At 42.5% G+C, this 26240-nt stretch overlaps 1 protein-coding gene across 1 annotated transcript in view; it reads right to left on the bottom strand.

The window, feature by feature from the left end:
* The window catches only part of LOC115112270 (disintegrin and metalloproteinase domain-containing protein 10-like), a 107401-nt gene extending 83854 nt beyond the window's left edge, over positions 1-23547 (bottom strand). The window contains exon 1 of the mRNA XM_029639218.2: positions 23375-23547. Within this exon, the coding sequence (XP_029495078.1) occupies positions 23375-23438 (64 nt within the window). The 5' untranslated portion in view covers positions 23439-23547. The remainder of the gene's footprint in view (positions 1-23374) is intronic.
* Positions 23548-26240: the final 2693 nt, after the last annotated feature.

Raw genomic sequence — 26240 nt, 5'->3', positions numbered from 1 at the left:
TACGCTCGACCTCATCTTTACTAGATGCTGTTCTTCCACTAACCTCATTGCAACTCCCCTCCAAGTCTCCGACCACTACCTTGTATCCTTTTCCCTCTCGCTCTCATCCAACACTTCCCACACTGCCCCTACTCGGATGGTATCGCGCCGTCCCAACCTTCGCTCTCTCTCCCCCGCTACCCTCTCCTCTTCCATCCTATCATCTCTTCCCTCTGCTCAAACCTTCTCCAACCTATCTCCTGATTCTGCCTCCTCAACCCTCCTCTCCTCCCTTTCTGCATCCTTTGACTCTCTATGTCCCCTATCCTCCAGGCCGGCTCGGTCCTCCCCTCCCGCTCCGTGGCTCGACGACTCATTGCGAGCTCACAGAACAGGGCTCCGGGCAGCCGAGCGGAAATGGAGGAAAACTCGCCTCCCTGCGGACCTGGCATCCTTTCACTCCCTCTCTACATTTTCCTCTTCTGTCGCTGCTGCTAAAGCCACTTTCTACCACTCTAAATTCCAAGCATCTGCCTCTAACCCTAGGAAGCTCTTTGCCACCTTCTCCTCCCTCCTGAATCCCCCTCCCCCCCTCCTCCCTCTCTGCAGATGACTTCGTCAACCATTTTGAAAAGAAGGTCGACGACATCCGATCCTCGTTTGCTAAGTAAAACGACACCGCTGGTTCTGCTCACACTGCCCTACCCTGTGCTCTGACCTCTTTCTCCCCTCTCTCTCCAGATGAAATCTCGCGTCTTGTGACGGCCGGCCGCCCAACAACCTGCCCGCTTGACCCTATCCCCTCCTCTCTTCTCCAGACCATTTCCGGAGACCTTCTCCCTTACCTCACCTCGCTCATCAACTCATCCCTGACCGCTGGCTACGTCCCTTCAGTCTTCAAGAGAGCGAGAGTTGCACCCCTTCTGAAAAAACCTACACTCGATCCCTCCGATGTCAACAACTACAGACCAGTATCCCTTCTTTCTTTTCTCTCCAAAACCCTTGAACGTGCCGTCCTTGGCCAGCTCTCCCGCTATCTCTCTCAGAATGACCTTCTTGATCCAAATCAGTCAGGTTTCAAGACTAGTCATTCAACTGAGACCGCTCTTCTCTGTATCACGGAGGCGCTCCGCACTGCTAAAGCTAACTCTCTCTCCTCTGCTCTCATCCTTCTAGACCTATCGGCTGCCTTCAATACTGTGAACCATCAGATCCTCCTCTCCACCCTCTCCGAGTTGGGCATCTCCGGCGCGGCCCACGCTTGGATTGCGTCCTACCTGACAGGTCGCTCCGACCAGGTGGCGTGGCGAGAATCTGTCTCCTCACCACGTGCTCTCACCACTGGTGTCCCCCAGGGCTCTGTTCCAGGCCCTCTCCTATTCTCGCTATACACCAAGTCACTTGGCTCTGTCATAACCTCACATGGTCTCTCCTATCATTGCTATGCAGACGACACACAATTAATCTTCTCCTTTCCCCCTTCTGATGACCAGGTGGCGAATCGCATCTCTGCATGTCTGGCAGACATATCAGTGTGGATGACGGATCACCACCTCAAGCTGAACCTCGGCAAGACGGAGCTGCTCTTCCTCCCGGGGAAGGACTGCCCGTTCCATGATCTCGCCATCACGGTTGACAACTCCACTGTGTCCTCCTCCCAGAGCGCTAAGAACCTTGGCGTGATCCTGGACAACACCCTGTCGTTCTCAACTAACATCAAGGCGGTGGCCCGTTCCTGTAGGTTCATGCTCTACAACATCCGCAGAGTACGACCCTGCCTCACACAGGAAGCGGCGCAGGTCCTAATCCAGGCACTTGTCATCTCCCGTCTGGATTACTGCAACTCGCTGTTGGCTGGGCTCCCTGCCTGTGCCATTAAACCCCTACAACTCATCCAGAACGCCGCAGCCCGTCTGGTGTTCAACCTTCCCATGTTCTCTCACGTCACCCCGCTCCTCCGCTCTCTCCACTGGCTTCCAGTTGAAGCTCGCATCCGCTACAAGACCATGGTGCTTGCCTACGGAGCTGTGAGGGGAACGGCACCTCAGTACCTCCAGGCTCTGATCAGGCCCTACACCCAAACAAGGGCACTGCGTTCATCCACCTCTGGCCTGCTCGCCTCCCTACCACTGAGGAAGTACAGTTCCCGCTCAGCCCAGTCAAAACTGTTCGCTGCTCTGGCCCCCCAATGGTGGAACAAACTCCCTCACGACGCCAGGACAGCGGAGTCAATCACCACCTTCCGGAGACACCTGAAACCCCACCTCTTTAAGGAATACCTAGGATAGGATAAAGTAATCCTTCTCACCCCCTTAAAAGATTTAGATGCACTATTGTAAAGTGGCTGCTCCACTGGATGTCATAAGGTGAATGCACCAATTTGTAAGTCGCTCTGGATAAGAGCGTCTGCTAAATGACTTAAATGTAAATGATGTAAATGAATAGCTTTAAAATGGTATGAGATACATGTATGTTTGAGGATTTAATTATGAGATTTGATGTTTTGAAAATGGTGCCCTACACTTTGACTGGCTGTTGTCATATCGCTCCCGTTAATGGGATTGCAGCCATAAGAAGTTAATGCAACCGCCTTGTCAGATTTCAAAGAAACTTTACGGAGAAAGCAAACCATGCAATATTCTGAGTTCAGCCTTTAGACAACAAAGCAGCAAAAAAGATACCCACCATATTGGGTAGTCAACATTACTCAGAAATAGCATTTTAAATATTCACTTAACTTTGATGATCTTCATCAGAATGCACTCCCAGGAATCCCAGTTCCACCATAAATGTTAAACATCTTTTGTTAGGGCGTTTGGTAAACAAATCCAAAAGCGCGTTCAGGTCGCGCCGAACAAAAAGTTCCGTTACAGCCCGTAGAAACATGCCAAACTACGTATGGAATCAATCTTTAGGATGTTTAACATAAAACTTCATTAATGTTCCAACCGGACAATTCCTTTGTCTGTACAAATGAAGTGGAACGTACCTTTCACGTGAGCGCGCCAGACAGAGGCTGTGGCACTCTGCCAGACCACTCACTCAAAGAGCTCTTATGAGCCCCTCCTTTAGAGTAGAATCCTCAAAACAGGTTCTAAATACTGTTGACATCTAGTGGAAGCCTTGGGAAGTGAAACATAACTAATATCACCCTGTATCTTCAATGGGGGCTGAGTTGAACAACTACAAACCTCAGATTTCCCACGTCCTGGTTGGATTTTTTTCTCAGGTTTTTGCCTGCCATATGAGTTCTGTTATACTCAAACATCATTCAAACAGTTTTAGAAACTTCAGAGTCTTTCTATCCAAATCTACTAATTATATACATAGTCTATCTTTTACGGCTGAGTAGCAGGCAGCTTAATTTGGGCACGTTTTTCATCCAAGCTACCCAACACCCCAAAGAAGTTAAGAAATGTATGGTCATCAGCTAATGCCATGTTTGATATGAAGGGGACACTCCGTGCTTCACAGCTCTGGGAATAAATACCTAAAGAAAGGAGCTCATACAGTGCTGCTGGGGTAATGGTCCCACAGACAGACACAGAGACAGACTATTGTCATGGTGGCCCCAGTGTGTAGGAGTAAACTATTCAACAAGCAGGGTCACACCCAGCCTGCCATGACATGTTTATGAACGAGTCCGGGAGAAAATATTTCGAGATTTACACTAACTTTTCTTCGCCCTCCCCAACAAATAGACTAATGACAGTGGGCAATCTAGACCGTGGCACACTGATGGACAGAAACACATGAGCTGGTGGGCTTATTAATGTGAGTTCTCACAAGGTTAGAAGATTCATCAAATCAGGAAACAGAGGAGCTTATATGAAAACAAAACAGAGCATGCTCAGATTGCCTCCATCAACCCCCATACATTGGCATGACATCTCCTATGCATTGTCCCACACAGCCTATTAACATGCAACACCAGTGGAATAAAGCAGAATAGACAAGAGAGAAATGCAATTATTTGACTAAAAAGACAGCTCATTGTATATGGCTCAATTTGTCAAGGGCTGGTATTTCTAAGAAGTGATCCACATTAAATATTGGACAACACTCATGCAAAACAGCCTTTCGTTAATTAAAATGTTTGGTTAAAGAACAAGGTTAGTCCTCGTTTTAATATTTGCTCAGGCCGAGATGATACCAGTATGGCGACACGTTAGTACCGTGGCAAGTAAACAAAACATGAAGCGGATTTAACTTATTTAGGAAAACAGCCCCAATGTTGGAAACAAAACATCATTATGTTGTCATCCAGAGTGATATTTATTTCATTTCTAAGCTATAGCACACAACTTAAATACAGCTGATTGTTAAAAGACCAAAGAGGTTGTCTGCGTCGTGTTTTCATTTTTGCCAACCCTAACCCGAAAATATTGCGATACTGGTATCATCACAGCCCTAGTAATTGCAACACTGACAGTTTACAAGAACCGATGTTTGCAACAAAGTAGATTTATTCACATTTACAAAAAAAATATTTAAAAAATAAAGATATCTTAACCTCATGACAATGGAACGTCTTTTGCCCTCTATTAGTACATGTAGTTTCAGCCTTCAAGTGATACTCATTTTATCATCAGTTGTTAAACCTCTGTCCTAAAAGGGAAATATTTAGCCTGTTATGTACAAACCCACTCTAGCCCAGCCTACAGCAGCAGGATGAACTGAATCAACAGGGTAAAGGTCAACTCGGAGGCTGTTGGTTAGAGATAGAGTATGGCAGGCACACCACGGTCCCTTCAGCTGTCAGACCACATACGACTCCAGTGGATTCATGGATTTTTTTCATTATTTTTTCATGGCATAGCCATGTCTCTTACTTACCTTTCCGTATCACACCACATGTGTGTAGGGTCACTGCCCAGAGGAAGGGAGAGGCATGTGAGGACTGTGACCCCAGTGCTGAATATGCCAGCATAAGGAAGTGTTTTCATGACATAAAAAAATAACAACAGGGATAATTAGCAAGTGAGTTGTTAACATAATTTCCTCCCTTATCTAGCAGCCACAAAAAGTTCATGTAATATTCAAATCGAGAAACAATATAGGCCTATGCCTGGCCAATACAATATTTTTGTTTGCCTAGTCAATCCATTTGAATAGTGTTGCAAGTAGTCACTGACTTTGAATTAGTTGGCAGGGTAAAGGACTAGGAGGACTAACACTATTTGCAAGAGAAAATGTTGGCTAATCCTTATTTGTATATTGCTGGAATGCACCTGCTAGCCCAAAATTGCCAGAGCAGTCAATGACAAGTAGTGCCTGTGGGCTTCATACTGTAGGCTTAGTCAATAGTATTTCAGTGAAGTCTTCATCCTCACTCACGGAGGTGCCAAGCTTGAAAGGCCAGATTGTTCCTGTCAATGGGTTCTGAGGAAGTGGAAACAGCTTGGGTCATGGTGACTCACCCTCCACATACATTAACATGCTGGGAAAAGGCAGGTTGTTTGACAGGCAAGAGGGCTCCACCACTTGTTCTCCTGGTTGCTATTGCACCATACAACAACACTGTGAGTGATGGGTAAACCACTAGCCTACATCCCTGACAAGACATCCAGCCATTGACTACTGAGGGGTGGAAACATGGCATTGTGGTGTGGACCAATGCCATGTCCACTGGTCCATGTGGCTAGCTGCAGCCTTTGGCCACTGAGGAGCTACTAATCCGATGGGCAGTGGTAGTAGTAGATGTTTTTGTGCAAATACGCTTTTGTGTTGGGTCTGGGAGCAGCAGTGCTGTATGGGCAATTGTCAAGGGAGGAGTCTGAAATACCAAAGCATGATGTAGCTAGTAGGGCTGGGAATTGCCAGGGACCACACAATATGATATTAGCACAATATTTAGGTGCAGATACGATATGCATTGTGATAATACACTGCAATTGTATTGTGATTTCAGGTTCCAAACATATTGCTCACTATGTCTGCTGCAGAGAGACGAGAGCATGAGAAAATTAGTTTTGATCAGTCAGGGAAATAAAAGTTCTGAAAACATGTTGGCTCACCAGTTTTTTTTTTTTTTTTTTTTTAAAGATGGAGAACAAGCTATAAGATGAAAAATGCCAGAGTTTTGGCACAGGTACAGCCAACTGTCTCTAGCTGACGCTGCCTGCAGTAGCAAAATAAAACAATTGTAACTAGGGGTGCACGATATCGGCCGATATTAGCTAAAAATGCCAACGTCGGTAGGGGCCTGATGTCTAGTTTAATGCCAATGTTAAAAACCGATGTCAAAGCTGCCGTGCATACCTACAGTGGGGCAAAAAAGTATTTAGTCAGCCACCAATTGTGCAAGTTCTCCCACTTAAAAAGATGAGGCCTGTCATTTTCATCATAGGTACACTTCAACTATGACAGACAAAATGGAGAAGAAAAGAAATCCAGAAAATCACATTGTAGGATTTTTAATTAATTAATTTGCAAATTATGGTGGAAAATAAGTATTTGGTCACCTACAAACAAGCAAGATTTCTGGCTCTCACAGACCTGTAACTTCTTCTTTAAGAGGCTCCTCTGTCCTCCACTCATTACCTGTATTAATGGCACCTGTTTGAACTTATCAGTATAAAAGACACCTGTCCACAACCTCAAACAGTCACACTCCAAACTCCACTATGGCCAAGACCAAAGAGCTGTCAAGGGACACCAGAAACAAAATTGTAGACCTGCACCATGCTGGGAAGACTGAATCTGCAATAGGTAAGCAGCTTGGTTTGAAGAAATCAACTGTGGGAGCAATTATTAGGAAATGGAAGACATAAGACCACTGATAATCTCCCTCGATCTGGGGCTCCATGCAAGATCTCACCCCGTGGGGTAAAAATGATCACAAGAACGGTGAGCAAAAATCCCAGAACCACACGGGGGGACCTAGTGAATGACCTGCAGAGAGCTGGGACCAAAGTAACAAAGCCTACCATCAGTAACACACTACGCCGCCAGGGACTCTAATCCTGCAGTGCCAGACGTGTCCCCCTGCTTAAGCCAGTACATGTCCAGGCCTGTCTGAAGTTTGCTAGAGAGCATTTGGATGATCCAGAAGAAGATTGGGAGATTGTCATATGGTCCGATGAAAACAAAATATAACTTTTTGGCAAAAAAACTCAACTTGCCGTGTTTGGAGGACAAAGAATGCTGAGTTACATCCAAAGAACACCATACCTACTGTGAAGCATGGGGGTGGAAACATGGCTGGGTCTTTCAGCATGACAATGATCCCAAACACACCGCCCGGGCAACAAAGGAGTGGCTTTGTAAGAAGCATTTCAAGGTCCTGGAGTGGCCTAGCCAGTCTCCAGATCTCAACACCATAGAAAATCTTTGGAGGGAGTTGAAAGTCCGCGTTGCCCAGCAACAGCCCCAAAACATCACTGCTCTAGAGGAGATCTGCATGGAGGAATGGGCCAAAATACCAGCAACAGTGTGTGAAAACCTTGTGAAGACTTACAGAAAACATTTGACCTCTCATTGCCAACAAAGGGTATATAACAAAGTATTGAGATAAACTTTTGTTATTGACCAAATACTTATTTTCCACCATAATTTGCAAATAAATTCATTAAAAATCCTACAATGTGATTTTCTGGATTTCTTTTCTCATTGTCTGTCATAGTTGAAGTGTACCTATGATGAAAATTACAGGCCTCTCTCATCTTTTTAAGTGGGAGAACTTGCACAATTGGTGGCTGACTAAATACTTTTTTGCCCCACTGTATATAACATAGGTACATGACGTAATGACAAACGTAAAATGTTGCCTTACTCATGCAACACAGCATCCTAACCTAGCCCACAATGTCTACTATGTGGATCGAGCAGTGAACAAGTCGAGCAGTCATTTGAAAGAGTAAGAACATTTCAGCGAGACTCAAAATAAAAGTGTCATTGACAGTGATGCAAATGAATGCAAATAGTAGAATTATGACACTTATTTTGAAGGCTAACTGCAAAGTCCACTATTGTGTCTAATCCTTATTGTGGCTAGCTTCACATACATGGGTCCAACCACAATCAATCAAATAAGAACCGTCTTATGAATTAGGGTTATTTTAGATGACACCTAGCTATATAATTAGCTAGCTAACTATAGCTACTGAAACAGATGTCGTTTGCTATGTTTTGGGGAAGAACACTGTTTACATCCATGAGTTAGCTAGCTTTTTTAAAATGACCAGCACTGTAGGTGCGCGAGACAACTTTACCAGCATCATAGCATACGTATCGACGAATCGTTGTGACATGAAATATGAGTGATAGTGTAATCAATGTGTAATAATTACGTAAAAAATGTATGAACATGTGAAATTGTGACATGCAGTCATACTCAGATCCTGATTGGTCAACAAGCTAATTTGACACGTCACTTTTTTGACATGCAAAGACCCAAACGGTGTTCCATAGAAATTAACAGCGAAACAGCACGGGAAGTAAGTGAAATAAATAGTTTTAGATTATGTTTTACTGGTAATGGGGACATGCATAAATGCCAACAAAATAATGTTTTGCTCAGTGTGTGTGTGTGTAACCTTTATTTATGTAGGCAAGTCAGTTAAGAACAAATTCTTATTTACAATGATGGCCTACCCCAGCCAAACCCAGGCCAATTGTGCGCCGCCCTATGGGACTCCCAATCACGGTCGGATGTGATAGAGCCTGGATTTGAACCAGGGACTGTAGTGACACCTCTTGCACTGAGATGCAGTGCCTTAGACCGCTGCGCTCGTGTGTTTGAACTATACTAGAATACTTAAAAAGGTCACTTTTGGCAAGGGAAATATTGGATATCGGTGTCGGTCAAAAATGTCATATCCGTGCATCACTAATTGTAACTACGTATTTTTCCCCCATCATTAGTAGCTAGGTACAATGCTCCTCCTCATTCCATGCATGTTTAGAAGAGGTTCATCTGAATTACTGTACAGGGAGTGGGGTCCATTGCTCATGTGATGCTAAAATAATTATGAAGCAGCTATTATGGCTCACATAGCACAATGTCTGCACACAATTCTAGGTTAGCCTACTGTGGAAAGTCACGTCAGAGGCCAAAGGAAATTGTGATGTGAAGGCATGTTTCTAGGTGCTGAGGGTTCAGCACAAAAGTATGGCTAGGCTAGGCTAACTAACACACACACACACCTAAAAACATTGCGGTTTTGAGTGGATTTCTAAATTCTTGTCTTACTGCTCAACATCCACTTGAATATGATACAGAGAGCAAAGAAACAAGAGGCAGGGCAAGTTAGTAGTTGTGTTTTAACAAGCAAAGAGCCTACTGATAATTAAGTCAGAACTGAATGTGATGCTGCTGCGAAAAGTGATTTGACACCGGAACACGATTTAAACGCAGGAACCATTTTCAGGTCAATGTTAGTTTACTGTTGTCTTTCAGGAAACTGATTGGCAAGTCAAAAGACTAGTGGTAGAAGAACCATGCACTGAAAAAAGCCAGAAAAACAAACTGACAGGGAATGTAAGAACACAGTCATTATAGAAATACAAATGTTACGCACCATGTAACAAGTCTCAGAATGAACAAACTAGCCAACCATGTCACAGTTTCTCCACAAAAGAAAGCAACAGAGGAAACGGTGCGTCAACAAACCAATGTGGTGAGTCTGATAAGCAATGACTGGTAGGTAGGTCCCTGTCAGTAAAACATCACTGATATTTAAGCTTGTCTACATGTTTCAGTTTCCTGAATTGTTGCTTGATGCCGTCTTCTGAGGGCCTAGGTCTAATGTGACTAGTACAGTGGTTCCCAAAGTTTTATAGTCCCCTAACCCACCAAACATTCAACCTCCAGCTGCGTACCCCTTCTAGCACCAGGGTCAGCGCATTCAAAAATATTGTTTTTTGCCATCATTATAAGCCTGCCATGCATGCACACAAATTGTACGATACATTTATTAAACATAAGAATGAGTTGTCACAACCTGGCTCATGGGAAGTGACAAAGAGCTCAAATAACAATAATCAATGATTTTGCTCTTTATTTAACCATCTTACATATAAAACCTTATTTGTTCATCGAAAATTGTGAACAACTCACCACAGGTTAATGAGAAGGGTGTGCTTGAAAGGATGCACGTAACTCTAATTTTGGGTTGTATTGGAGAGAATCTCAGTCTTAAATCATTTTCCACAGAGTCTGTGCCTGTATTTGGTTTTCATGCTAGTTAGGGCAGAGAATCCACTCTCACATAGGTACGTGTTTGCAAAGGGCATCGGTGTCTTAACATCGCGATTTGCTAAGGCAGGATAGTCTGAGCGCAGCCCAATCCAGAAGTCTGGCAGTGGCTTCTGAATAATTTCAATTTTCCCAGAACCGCTTGTTGCAATTTCGATGAGGCTCTCTTGTTCAGATATTGTAAGTGGACTGGAGGCAGGGCATGAAAGGGATAACGAATCCAGTTGTTTGTCATCTGTTTCGGGAAAGTACCTGCGTAAATTGCGCACCAAACTCCCTCAGGTGCTTCGCTATATCACATTTGACATTGTCCGTAAGCTTGAATTAATTTGCACAAAAAAAAATAACCATACAGTGATGGAAAGACCTGTGTGTTGTCCTTGTTAATGTAGACAGAGAAGAGCTCCAACTTCTTAATCATAGCCTCAATTTTGTCCGCATATTGAATATAGTTGTCCCTGTAATCCTAGATTCAGATCATTCAGGCGAGAAAAAACATCATCCAGATAGGCCAGTCGTGTGAGAAACATCATCATGCAAGCGGTCAGACAAGTGAAAATTATGGTCAGTATAGAAATCTTTAAGCTGGTCTATCAATTTTTTTAAAACGTGTCAATACTTTGCCCCTTGATAACCAGCGCACTTCTGTATGTTGTAAAAGTGTTACATGGTCGCTGCCCATATCATTGCATAGTGCAGAAAATACACGAGAGTTCAGGGGCCTTGCTTTAACACAAGTTTACCATTTTCACTGTAGTGTCCAAAACGTCTTTCAAGCGGTCAGGCATTCCCTTGGCAGCAAGAGCCTCCCAGTGGATGCTGCAGTGTACCCAAGTGGCGTCGGGAGCATCTGTTTGCATGCGCGTTACCGCTCCACTATGTCTCCCGGTCATGGCTTTTGCGCCATCAGTACAGATACCAATACATCTTGACCACCAAAGTCCATTTGATGTCACAAAGCTGTCCAGTACTTTAAAAATATCTTCTCCTGTTGTCCCGGTTTCCAGTGGTTTGCAGAAGAGGATGTCTTTCTTAATTGACCCCCACAAACGTAACAGACATATAGCAGGAGCTGTGCCAGGCCCGCCATTTCTGTTGACTCATCCAGCTGTAATGCATATAATTCACTGGCTTGTATGCGAAGCAGTAGTTATTGCAAAACATCTCCTGCCATGTCACTGATGCATTGTGAAACAGTGTTGTTTGATGAAGCATTGTCTGTATGTTTTTTTTTGCCTTTTTCCCCAACCATATCCATGGCAGGAGGAAGAATTAAGTCCTCCACAATAGTATGGGGCTTGCCTATCCTAGCCACTCGGTAGCTCACCATATAAGACGCTTCTAATTAAATGGTATCTGTTGCTTTTATACATGTCTTACTACTCGAAAGTCATCTTAATTCTCACTCAAACTCGTGGCTTATTTTTCAAATTGGCATGTTTTGTTTCTAAATGTCTGCGCAAGAGTGAAGGTTTCATCTGAGTTGTGAGATAGTACTTCTGCACATGTAACACAACACACTGTGGCTGAGGAAAGGCACTACTCCCAATCAATGTGTTTCTCATCATATTTGCACCTCTTCGATGGTCCAACGTCCCTGTCTGTTGTTCGGTGTTTTCCCAGGTAAGGGGGCAGTAGCTCTTCGGCTGCATCAGATTCACAACTGTCAGTGTCAATGCTTGCTGGGCTAACAACAAATGTAGAATTACTGATGTTAGCATTGGATGTGCTCGTGGAAGCAGAACAACTTGTGTCATCAACTTGTGTCATCAAGAGAGTAGAGCTGGTATGTGACTCTATGGACGCGGGCCTTTCTAAATGGACTGTTTGAAAATGTGAAGAATATTATTATTTTATTCAAAAGTGTTATTTAAATGTGAAACATTTTTATTTGGCGTACCCCTGACATTGTTTGTACGTACCCCAGTTTGGGAATACCTGGATTAGTACATATTAAAGCAAGACGCCTAAAAATGGTACTAGAGAGAACAAATATGCCTGTTTCTAAAATTAATACAAATGCCTAGACACAAAAACCATTCAGCATCCATATTGCTGAGGTCCACAATACTGTCAACCAGGAAACCTATGACATTACAATAGCAGTGATATTACGTCGAAAGGTCTTTTTTTCTTTCTCTTTACTCCCTTCCATAAGATCCTGCCGGGTACATCACCGCCTAGTGCAGCAACTGCACCGCCCACAAACACAGGGCTCTCCAGAGGGTGGTGCGGTCTGCACAACGCATCATCGGGGGCAAACTACCTGACCTCCAGGACACCTACAACACCCAATGTCAACAAGAACAACCACCCGAGCCACTACCTGTTCACCCCGCTTCCATCCAGAAGGCGAGGTCAGTACAGGTGCATCAGAGCTGGGACAGAGAGAGATTGAAAAAAAAAAGCTTCCATCTCAAGGCCATCAGATTGTTAAAAACAGCCACCACTAGCAGAGGCGGCTGCCTACCTACAGACTTTATCAGTGGCCACTTTTAAAAAGATGGAACACTAGTCACTTTAATAATGCCACTTTAAGAATGTTTACATATTTTGCATTACTCATCTCATATGTATCCTTCACCATCTATTCTTTACCATCTATTGCATCATAGCCACTCTGTCACTTCTCATCCATATATTTTACACTTTCAAATTAGAATTTGATTGAATATCCGAAACATAGAATATACTTGCAGTGAAGGCCCTCAACAACTACATCATACCAGTCATCCAACAACTACATCATACCAGTCATCCATTCAACAACTACATCATACCAGTCATCCATTCAACAACTACATCACACCAGTCATCCATTCAACAACTACATCACACCAGTCATCCATTCAACAACTACATCACACCAGTCATCCATTCAACAACTACATCACACCAGTCATCCATTCAACAACTACATCACACCAGTCATCCAACAGACTCCCATTCAGAGCGACACACAGAAGCATCCAGGGTCAATGCCCTGCTCAAGGGCACGTTGACAGATCTACCACCAGGCCAAAAACCGTGAACCCAAACCCTCCAAGATCCCCCCACAGCTCCCCAATAGCGGTCCCTCAACCACTCGAGACCCCTCCCATAGTCCACCCCCAAAGAAGAAAAAATATTAATAATGATTCCATTCCCCCCAGAACCCCCCAATGTACCAGCAACCAAGAGAATGAACTAAATAAAAGAAAAATGATAGAAAACAGCAGACAATGCAAATAAATAACTAAAATCATAACAGCAATACCAACTGTATATGTTTGTGTGCATGTCTGGCACTATTACATGTATGTGTGTTTTCGTGTATGCGTTTATTTTAATGTGAGCGTGTGTATATGCATGTGTACCTGCACGGCATCAGCCTCAGGCAAACCGGCATTAGTTGTAAAAACACTGCCCCTCAGTGTCTTTCAAACATAATAAAAAAAGTATGTTTTATTTTGACCATCATTCTATCTCCCGCACAGCAACAACAATCCCACTTGTCTTCAAGTCCACATCCCAACCCATCCACAGATTGCGAGTTGAAGATAAATACTTTTACTTAGAGTATTAGTAATTGACTGACAGTCTCTCCAGATCTCCTAACAGAAGTATTTCTAGGGTTAATTTTAGATTTTCAGCCATTCCTGAACCTGAGACCAGAAACAGGCTACATAGAGGGCAATACCAAAATAAATGGTCTATTGATTCTGTATACACACAACAAAATCTGTAGAGTTTCAATGATTTTATGCCCCAAATATTCAACATTTTGTTGGTGGCAAGAATTATATATAATAAATTTAGCTGAAAAGCACAAAGTCTTGAATCTTGCGTTGTTTTACATATCAACTCATGCACAATGTACCATGGAGTCAGTACATCAAAAATCTCTTCCCAACTATTTTGCAATCTGTATGGCACAGTTGTCAACATCCTGGTCCTCAAATTAAACTGGTATACTTTCCTATTTTGATTCCTTCGCCAGTTTTGATCCTTTATATATATTGGGCAGACAGACCAGTTCCCTACCTCCTCCTGCTGCCACCTGCATTTTTGGGGTATTGCTGTAATCAACTGGTTGTAATATTGAATTGAGCAGACCTTCCCATGCACTTCTGATAACTGATAAAATAATTGATATGTTTAGAGATAATGATTAAATAATTCTACCCTGAAACTTAACCATTCCAGATTATAGTTATGTAGCATGTATAAGGAATAATTATGAGGCCTGTAATTGTCATCATAGGTACACTTCAACTATGACAGACAAAATGAAGAAAAGAAAATCCAGAAAATCACATTGTAGGATTTTTTATGAATTTATTTGCAAATTATGGTGGAAAATAAGTATTTGGTCACCTACAAACAAGCAAGATTTCTGGCTCTCACAGACTTGTAACTTCTTCTTTAAGAGGCTCCTCTGTCCTCCACTCGTTACCTGTATTAATGGCACCTGTTTGAACTTGTTATCAGTATAAAAGACACCTGTCCACAACCTCAAACAGTCACACTCCAAACTCCACTATGGCCAAGACCAAGGAGCTGTCAAAGGACACCAGAAACAAAATTGTAGACCTGCACCAGGCTGGGAAGACTGAATCTGCAATAGGTAAGCAGCTTGGTTTGAAGAAATCAACTGTGGGAGCAATTATTAGGAAATGGAAGACATACAAGACCACTGATAATCTCCCTCGATCTGGGGCTCCACGCAAGATCTCACCCCGTGGGGTCAAAATGATCACAAGAACGGTGAGCAAAAATCCCAGAACCACACGGGGGGGGACCTAGTGAATGACCTGCAGAGAGCTGGGACCAAAGTAACAAAGCCTACCATCAGTAACACACTACGCCGCCAGGGACTCTAATCCTGCAGTGCCAGACGTGTCCCCCTGCTTAAGCCAGTACATGTCCAGGCCCGTCTGAAGAGCGTTTGGATGATCCAGAAGAAGATTGGGAGAATGTCATATGGTCAGATGAAACTAAAATAGAACTTTTTGGTAAAAACTCAACTCGTTGTGTTTGGAGGACAAAGAATGCTGAGTTGCATCCATAGAACACCATACCTACTGTGAAGCATGGGGGTGGAAACATCATGCTTTTGGGGCTGTTTTTCTGCAAAGGGACCAGGACGACTGATCCGTGTAAAGGAAAGAATGAATGGTGCCATGTATCGTGAGATTGAGTGAAAACCTCCTTCCATCAGCAAGGGCATTGAAGATTAAACGTGGCTGGGTCTTTCAGCATGACAATCTTCCCAAACACACCGCCCGGGCAACAAAGGAGTGGCTTCGTAAGAAGCATTTCAAGGTCCCGGAGTGGCCGAGCCAGTCTCCAGACCTTAACCCAATAGAAAATCTTTGGAGGGAGTTGAAAGTCCGTGTTGCCCAGCAACAGCCCCAAAACATCACTGCTCTAGAGGAGATCTGCATGGAGGAATGGGCCAAAATACCAGCAAGTGTGTGAAAACCTTGTGAAGACTTACAGAAAACATTTGACCTCTGTTATATAGCCTTTGTTGGCAATGACAAAGTATTGAGATAAACTTTTGTTATTGACCAAATACTTATTTTCCACCATAATTTGCAAATAAATTCATTAAAAATCCTACAATGTGATTTTCTCGATTTCTTTTCGTCTCCATTTTGTCATAGTTGAAGTGTACCTATGATGAAAATTACAGGCCTCATCTTTTTAAGTGGGAGAACTTGCACAATTGGTGGCTGACTAAATACTTTTTTGCCCCACTGTCCATTTAAAAAAGTATCCCAAACAAATAAGGGGATTTGCTGAACCTATATTATACTGGAAAAATTCAGTTAAATTATTTTGTCTTAGTTAAAAATAAGTTGTCCTCCAGTATACTTTGATTACATTTCCAATATCCCCGCCCACGTAGAAAATCTATAGGAGTTATGTGAATGCCAATTAGATGATGATCCGATCGCATTCTGTCTCTTATTAAAACGTTTTTAACCTTTGAAGCAAGAGAGAAAGAGACAAGAAAGTAGTCAAGACGACTAGCTTGATTAAATCTCCATGTATCTCTCACTAGGTCGGGGTTTTTTAGTCTCCAAATATCCGCTATTTCTAATGTGTCCAAAATATTTGTGACTTCTTTAAGGGCACGGTGATGATAGTTTGTAGAGTGATTACCTTTCCGGTCCATTGAGGTACTTAACACTTATAGTCTCCTAACATAATGATATGTATATCTATTTTATATATTCTCATCCCATTCCTTTACTAGATTGTGTGTATTAGGTTGTTGTGGAATTTGTTAGATATCTGCTGCGCTGTCAGATCTAGAAGCATAAGCATGTCGATACACATGGTTAGCAGATGTTATTGCGAGTGTATGTGACCAATACAATTTGATTTCTCTGTGTTTTTCAACCTTTCAAACACACAGCAACGCACCCATTTCCTGTCACGACCCATTAATCTTAAAGTGCATGTTGGTGATGCACACCCTACTCTTGTCTGCTCACCCTGGGATGGAACAAAATGGAAACAGCTCAGCCCATCATGTAACGGTGTTTACACTACTGTAGCACCACACACACACTACAACCAGCTGAGGGCGGGAGTGTCTTAATTGAAAGTTCCAACCCTACACGCACTACAGTAAGAGTATGATTAAATGCAGCTGTGGGTTAATCATGGCGTATTCAGAGACTTCAATTAGAGAAGCAAAAAAACGATTGTCACATTTCCTCCTAAGGTGAAGAAATGTATTGCCTTGGGTATCAATTAGAGGTCGACCGATTATGATTTTTCAGCGTCGATACCGATTATTGGAGGACCAAAAAAGCTGATTCCGATTAAATCGGCCTATTTTTAATAATGACAATTACAACAATACTGAATTAACACTTAACTTAATATAAAACATCAATAAAATCAATTTAGCCTCAAATTAATAATGAAACATGTTCAATTTGGTTTAAATAATGCAAAAACTAAGTGTTGGAGAAGAAAGTAATATGTGCCATGTAAAAAATGTGCCATGTAAAAAAGCTAACGTTTAAGTTCCTTGCTCAGAACATGAGAACATATGAAAGTTGGTGGTTCCTTGAGACTTCAATATGCCAAGGTAAGAGTTTTTAGGTTGTAGTTAATTTAGTATTTATAGGACTATTTCTCTCTATACCATTTGTATTTCATACACCTTGGACTATTGGATGTTCTTATAGGCACTATAGTATTGCCAGTGTAACAGTATAGCTTCCATCCCCCTCCTCGCCCCTACCTGGGCTCGAACCATGAACACATCGACAACAGCCACACTCAAAGCATCGTTACCCATCGCTCCACAAAAGCCGGCAGTCCTTGCAGCGCAAGGGGAATAACTACTCCAAATCTAAAAGCGAGTGACGTTTGAAACAGTATTAGCGCACACCCAGCTAACTAGCTAGTAATTTCACATTGGTTACACCAGCCATTAGGCTGATAGGCTTGAAGTCATAAACAGCGCTGTGCTTGCGAAGAGCTGCTGGCAAAACGCACAAAAGTGCTGTTTGAATGAATGATTACGGGCCTGCTGCTACTCAGTCAGACTGCTCTATCAAATCAGACTTAATTCTAACATAATAACACACAGAAATACGAGCCTCTGGTAATTAATATGATCGAATCCGGAAACTATCATTTAAAAAACAAAACGTTTATTATTTCAGTGAAATACGGAACCGTTCGGTATTTTATCTAACAGGTGGCATCCCTAAGTCTAAATATCCGTGTTACATTGCACAACCTTCAATGTATGTCATAATTACGTAAAATTCTGGCAAATTCATTCACAATGAGCCAGGCAGCAAAAACTGTTGCATATACCCTGACTCTGCGTGCAATGAACGCAAGAGAAATGACACAATCTCACCTGGTTAATATTGCCTGCTAAATTGGATTAGTAGTTATAACTAGTGATTATGATTGTTTTTTTATAAGATAAGTTTAATGTTAGCTAGCAATTTACCTTGGCTTCTACTGCATTCGTGTAACAGGCAGGCTACTCGTGGAGTGCAATGGTTAGAGCGTTGGACTAGTTAACTGTGCGGTTGCAAGATTGAAACCCCTGAGCTGATTGACAATAAATGTCACATGCTGTTGTGCAAATGGAATAGACAACAGGTGGAAATTATAGGCAATTAGCAAGACACCCCTAATAAAGGAGTGGTTCTGCAGGTGGTGACCACAGACCACTTCTCAGTTCCTATGCTTCCTAGCTGATGTTTTGGTCACTTTTGAATGCTGGCGGTGCTTTCACTCTAGTGGTAGCATGAGACAGAGTCTACAACCCACACAAGTGGCTCAGGAAGTGCAGCTCATCCAGGATGGACCATCAATGCGAGCTGTGGCAAGAAGGTTTGCTGTGTCTGTCAGCATAGTGTCCAGAGCATGGAGGCGCTACCAGGAGACAGGCCAGTACATCAGGAGACGTGGAGGAGGCCGTAGGAGGGCAACAACCCAGCAGCAGGACCGCTACCTCCGCCTTTGTGCAAGGAGGAGCAGGAGGAGCACTGCCAGAGCCCTGCAAAATGACCTCCAGTAGGCCACAAATGTGCATGTGTCTGCTCAAATGGTCAGAAACAGACTCCATGAGGGTGGTATGAGGGCCCGACGTCCACAGGTGGGGGTTGTGCTTACAGCCCAACACCGTGCAGGACGTTTGGCATTTGCCAGAGAACACCAAGATTGGCAAATTCGCCACTGGCGCCCTGTGCTCTTCACAGATGAAAGCAGGTTCACACTGAGCACATGTGACAGTCTGGAGACGCCGTGGAGAACGTTCTGCTACCTGCAACATCCTCCAGCATGACCGGTTTGGCGGTGGGTCAGTCATGGTGTGGGGTGGAATTTCTTTGGGGGGCTGCACAGCCCTCCATGTGCTCGCCAGAGGTAGCCTGACTGCCATTAGGTACCGAGATGAGATCCTCAGACCCCTTGTGAGACCATATGCTGGTGCGGTTGGCCCTGGGTTCCTCCTAATGCAAGACAATGCTAGACCTCATGTGGCTGGAGTGTTTCAGCAGTTCCTGCAAGAGGAAGGCATTGATGCTATGGACTGGCTCACCCGTTCCCCAGACCTGAATCCAATTGAGCACATCTGGGACATCATGTCTCGTTCCATTGCACCACAGACTGTCCAGGAGTTGGCGGATGCTTCAGTCCAGGTCTGGGAGGAGATCCCTCAGGAGACCATCCGCCACCTCATCAGGAGCATGCCCAGGCATTGTAGGGAGGTCATACAGGCACGTGGAGGACACACACACTACTGAGCCTCATTTTGACTTGTTTTAAGGACATTACATCAAAGTTGGATCAGCCTGTAGTGTGGTTTTCCACTTGAATTTTGAGTGTGACTCCAAATCCAGACCTACATGGGTTGATAAATTTGATTTCCATTGATAATTTGTGTGTGATTTTGTTGGCAGCACATTCAACTATGTAAAGAAAAAAAGTATTTAATAAGTATATTTCATTCATTCAGATCTAGGGTGTTATTTTAGTGTTCCCTTTATTTTTTTGAGCAGTGTATAACAATGTCAATTGTGGAAATTCATTGAAGTTCTTTGGACATGTTGAGGGGAAATATAATCCAGGATTACATATTTTTCCCACAACCCCACATTCTGAAAGGCTTTGCTATGGCTTCCTAACAAGCCACTGTGTATTACCAAAGCACAGGACGGCTCCAAAACGCTGTTATTCTCCACATACAAGCAAGGCCTTTCGGCAGTCTCTCTCGGAGTCTTGCTGACATCTTATCTCCTCTTGGCAAATGCTGTCCAATACATTCAAATGTCAGGGGAAGTCACACGCCCCATATAATGTCTGTGTGAAACAGCAGAATGGGAGATAATGAAGCCGGTGTGTGTAGTGCCACAGCGCTAGTGAAAAGACTGCATCTCAACAAGTGAAGAAAATATGATCCGTTGGAACATAGGGATGTTCCTAGTCAATTAACATGGTTGCCTACTCTACTTCCTCCTCAGAAATTGTGGCTTTTGGATCAGTACCAGCTAAAAATGTTTCTCTCAACAAGAACAGATTAGCCAGATCTCCTGCTTTCCCTCTATGAATAATTAATTTCCAACCCTGGAAACATATGAGTCAAAAGGGAAGAATCTGTTACCACAAACCCTGACAAATCATTAATATCCACCCATGATTTAAATGTGTACATGACACTGCAACAACATTTCCCCAAGGGGACAATAAAGTCAGTAAGTAAGTAATGAATCAAGCCTAAGGTTTTAGGACATCTCACATTCATTATTAATTTGCGTGTGGCATCTGGCATTGAATTATAGATAACATAATTTGCCTTTCCAGTAAAATGTATAAGATTATACAGTGTACAAAACATTAGGAACACCTGCTCTTTACATGACATAGAATAACCAGGTGAATCTTGGTGAATGCTATAATCCCTTATTGATGTCACTTGTTAAATCCACTTCAATCAGTGTAGATGAAGGGGAGGAGGATTGTGTACCATTCAGAGGGATTTAAGTGCTTTTGAGCGGGGTATGGCAGTAGGTGCAGGCACACCGGTTTGAATGTCAAGGGTTTTTCATCCTCAACCGTTTCCCGTGTGTATCAAGAATGGTCCACCACCCAAAGGCCTTCCAGTCAACTTGACAACTGTGGGAAGCATCCCTGTGGAATGCTTTCGACACCTTATAGAGTCCATGCAACTTAATATTAGGAGGGTGTTCCTAATGTTCTGTACACTCAGTGTACAATGATCGGAGGCTCTGAGCATATAGCCTAAGCCTAGAGGACATTAATTGCTATAGTGGTGACCAAGTTAATCCCAAACTCTCCCTTTGAACACAAATCTGTGCTTTTAAAATTGCGTTTGGAGTGGACATTGGTGGGCTTATCTTCTTAGTTTATGAAAGAACATTGTCATGGTCCTCTTAGAGAACTGTTTCCTCAGTAAACATTTGATTTCCAGTCACAGAAGGCAGTGCTGGGTCTGGGGGGGTCATATCCTCTTTTCCACAGAAAGCAAACATCATGGTGAACCGTCACAGACTCTAGGCGGCATCCTCTCCATTCACACACTCTCAGTTGGCAGCAAACACTCTTAAGGACACACCAGGGAACATCTGCCTCACACACAGCTCTGCTGCTGCTCTGTTAAGTTCTGCCATTAGTCTGACAGCCCTGACATCAAAATTACTATCTGACCCAACATAACATTGGGTGAAACAATTCGATGCTGAAGGCATTGTTTAAAGCATTATTCTTTACACCCTTCAAATGAACCGTGATCAGACACGGTAGGGTAGGTAAAACCAATATGGCGTAACATTGAGTTGATTCACGAATCAAACCACATGAGAAGAGTCATCACCATAAGGACAGTCGAAGACAGGGGGGGAAGGATGTACTTTTACAGTATTAGAATTTGAGCGTATGTCCCAGTCCCTTGTATGGATTGGAGTCATTACTATACTAAAAGACAAATAGGAAAATGAAAGGCTCAAACTTGGCCATCATGAATAACATAAGTCAACAAACACCCATGATTAATGCAAATGAGTGGGAATATTAGCTCACCAAGGAGAGCCATGAAACATGGTTCATTCTACTTTATCAGCTAATGAGAGTTCAAGTGGAATCAAACAAAATAATTAATTAGGATGATAAATTATGCACCAGTAATTTCAATATGGGGATTTAACGACACAATAACAATTTATGAGGAGCAAATGAAATCCAAGTCCTGATAATTTAAGCATCCCTTGCCATCTCTGAAACACTTCATCTGCAGTGGAATGTTTCTGTTTCCATCGTTTGAACAAACTAACAGGACACCAGTTAGGAATTGCAGTGGAGCTCAATGCTCAGGGGAACACAAGGCCCACAGCAGCTTCAGGCAGATCAATTACTCACTTTGTGTTCACACACACGAAAAAAACAGACCATCAGAGCAGGTAAAAAAAAAACAGACCCGGCATATGTCTTTTATCCCATGGCAAACAGGTGAGGGAAATGAAAAATGCATTTGATGTCAGACAGATGAGGCGTATAGTCAACTCAGCGGTAGTCAGACCCAGATGGAGTGGGACCTTAACACGGCGAAGAATAATGAGGTCAAACATTTGATGCCATGTTTATGAAATAGCCTACATGGGTCAGTAAAAGTCTATTCTAATGCACGCTACTACATCACAGGGGACATCCTGTCTATATGTGTCATGTTTTCAGGAGGTCTGAGTGCTGAATGAATTCAAATCAGATTAGAATGATGAAAATACAGATCACTAACTACATGTAGCCTACCATATAAATCAAGTCATGTTTGCATCAGAGCCATAGAGATCTAGCTAGGCTGTGTAAAATACAAAAAGAAAAAAGTCAGCGAGTGGGCATATCATGAGAATGACAATTGTAATGTACAGTGTCACAATGTGTGATTAGCCTTTTCATTTCTATCGAAATAGCTAGAAAATTCTGTACATTAGCATGTAATCACTTTGCCAGCAAACATCTATACAAATGAACTTGCTACTAGACCAGGGGTTCCCAAACGTTTACTGCACAAGACCCTAAATTGACACTAGAATATACAGAGGACCCCATTTGGAAAAAGTATACCCCCCCAACGTTAGTGAATGCGGTGTGTTCATATTTACTCAATTGTAGGTCCTGTCGGATGTCCAGAACTATGAAAGTACATTCTAATAGCGTAAGAGGTCTTAGTCGACACAAACAAGTTGTATTCTAAACCCAGTTGAAGACAAAAAAAGTTCTTAATTTGTTTGATAAGATCACTGTCTCAGGGTAACCCATTTCACGTTTGGGAACCACTGTAACATTACTAGACTCTCAGAACTAACAGTGCGTGACTGAAACTGCAGTGATGAGGACTAGTATGTTGATACTATATACAACTTTTAGTAAACATTACATTCTATATAGTTGAAAATGTCTTAAGAAAATTATCCATCACCGTTACATTCTAATTTCACTTCGGTGGACCTTTCGTAGGCTCTCTCGATAGAGTCCTAGCGGAACCATGAATGTAAAAAAAAAAAAAAAACAGGAGCTGGACCCCTCCCAGCTAGGTAACGTTAATAACGCTGCTAGCCTAGCTCGCTTGCTACCATTTCCTCAATCCGATTAGCGAGCTAGCTAGCGATGAAACACTTTTCTTTCTGTATGAATCAGAATGCCCAAACTTACCTTTAATGGTCCATATGCCATTAAACAGCAAGAATTGAATCAAGACCATATCGATTAAATTCATTGTTAGTACATTGACACCGCGAATGCTTTACTGTTTCGATTTGCACTTCTTAAAGGCGCAGTCTGCGCTCTGTTTATGGCAGTACCTTCACAACCGCCTTTCACCGCTTGTCTCCAACCGCCTGACGTCAAGCGCAGGCAAGTACTAGTCCCTCCTACCTCACTAGCGCAACAAAACCTGTTTACTTTTATTTGATAGGGCCGCTTATATTTGTTGAAAACAATTAAAGTATAATAAATTCAACAGCGACAAGCCAAACCACTTTTCAATATCAAGTTAGCCTACAAATGAATTGTATTTATTTATTAGGATCCCATTAGACAACGCCAATGGCGACAGCTAGTCTTTCGACATATAACGAAAGAGACATTACATACAAAATACTTGACAATTTGCATACATTTAAAAACATTAACATGTTTTGTGTGTGTGCAGCTATCAGTTGCACATACATGTTAGGACATTCAAGCAACAAGTAGGTCACGTGGGGGAGAGGCGTTGTGCTGTGAGGTGTAGCTTTGTTTTTTGAAACCAGGTTTGCTGTTCACTTGCGCTATATAAAATGGAACGGATTTCCATGCACTCATGGCTTTGTATAATACAATATCATGTATTGACAATAATGCATTTGTCTTGGACAAAGTTTTAAAAATATCCCTGTACCCTGATTTAATGGAATATGATTTCAGTATTGAATACAGTACTTCCCTACAGTAGATTCCACCGTGAAATGTCAATGTATATATGAATTGGGGGGAAACATTTTCAAAAATTCAAGGAAAAATCGTTAGAGGTGTGTGGCCTCACATGCATTTGCACTGCTCAGAGACAGCTATGTGTTGAATTCAATGTGACTTTGTTGAATGTGCCTGCATAACATATCCTGGCTACCCACACCTGCCCTTGCTTGTTCTCTGCATTTGCCTTTGTGCTGATCGTCTTTGTTGAGATTCCCTAAAAACAGCCACTTCCATACATCTACAACCAGAGGTGACTGTTTTGTAACAGGTTAGGAGAACTTACACAGCAGGTTAGGAGAATTAACGTAGCAGGTTAGAATAATTAGGTTAAGGATACGGTTGGGAAAGGGTTAGCGAAAACACACTCCTTGTAACACCAACTATTGACTGCAAAAAATGCGTCTCTTATTTCCCATAGACATACTGTACATCAGACATACAGCGTTGATCTTTTCACTGTGTAGCTTCTGCCACTGTGTGGCTAAAAAAAAGCCACTACACTGACTGAACTGGAAACCTCAACTTGTCAGTCTGCTGCTGCTACCAGATACAAGGTGATGAAGACCCACGCACCTCTTCCTTCCCTGTGCACGCACGCACACACATTTTGTGAAGGTATTACTTCAGCCATTAGAATTCTATTCATATAAAAATGAAAATAAATTAACAAGGCAACAGTAAATGTCATTCGCATGAATGATGCAGCGCCCCCCCCCCCCCCCCCCCCCCCCACATGGGCCAATTAAGATAGTGTGTGACTTAACACAATTCAGTTAATTACTATAAACTCCTGCATTGGGCCAATCGGTATAATTTTGTAAATGCCAGATGTCTAAGGCAAGACGCATCGTTAATCCAAGTTTTGTCAAAATAGGGCAAGTGGTGTCTGAGATATCATGTGGGTTAGCTAGACTCACATCCCTGAGCATGTGTACCACATTTCAACGCTCTGAGTCAAACAGATCAATAAATAAACATATGCCGTTAGCACCACTATTTAGTCATATGAATGTTCTTGTAGTGACGGCATTCCCGGCTCTTTCAGTGAGCCGGCTCGTTAGGCTCAGCTCACCAAAACGGCTCTTTAAAAAATATGTTTTGTATTTTTTCAAGTCAAACAGTTTGCGATAGTTTGACTATGGTTGGTGTTAAAACAATTCTAATTAAATCATACTCTACCTTAACCATGTTATGAAAAATTATGCGATTAAACATTTGCATTTAAAGTATAACTTCTCAATGTATATAAACAAAGTGCATATAAATCTAACCATTCAAAACTAATACAATCTGAACAGCATAATATAATATTGCACCATAAAGAAAATAAATAATTTGCAACACTGCAGCATCCCAAATTGAAATTAATGTAAAAAAGGATGCTATTACACATGTGCATTTAAAGTGTAACATTTCAATATATATATATATATAAACAAAGTGCATATAAATGTAACAATTCAAAACAAATATAATCTGAACATAGACTATTGCACCATATCAAAGAAAAATAAATAACAATGTGCAAAACTGCAGCATCCCACTTAAAACATTAAACTGGTCCCTCTTTTCTCTCTCTTCTTTATTGCCATGTTATAACCAGCAGCAGACAGCAATGCTGACCATATTTTGCTTTTGAGAGATTTGCATTTAGAAAGGAGGGAACGGATGTGGCCGCTATGCAGTCTCCCTGTCATGACTTCAGTAAGCCGTGGGTAAGACAGAGGCCTTGTTCTTCTACCAGCTCAGAGGATCTGCAGATCTTTGGAGGGGCTCCTCCAAATAGGATCGGACCTCCATTATGGCATTCCTTTGACTGCCTTTCCTTCCAGTTCTCTGCTGCCAATGACTGGAATGAATTTCAAAAATCACTGAAGCCTTATCTCCTTCTCCAACTTTAAGCATCAGCTGTCAGAGCAGCTTACCGATCACTGTACCTGTACACAGCCAATCTGTAAATAGCACACCGAACTACCTCATCCCCATATTGTTACTTATCCTCTTGCTCTTTTGCACCCCAGTATCTCTACTTGCACGTCATCATCTGCACATCGATCACTCC

Source organism: Oncorhynchus nerka, linkage group LG27 (genome assembly GCF_034236695.1).
Source record: "Oncorhynchus nerka isolate Pitt River linkage group LG27, Oner_Uvic_2.0, whole genome shotgun sequence".
In the NCBI taxonomy this organism is placed as follows: domain Eukaryota; kingdom Metazoa; phylum Chordata; class Actinopteri; order Salmoniformes; family Salmonidae; genus Oncorhynchus; species Oncorhynchus nerka.
The sequence above is the reverse complement of the archived record's forward strand: the minus strand, read 5'-3'. Positions and strand labels throughout refer to the sequence as shown.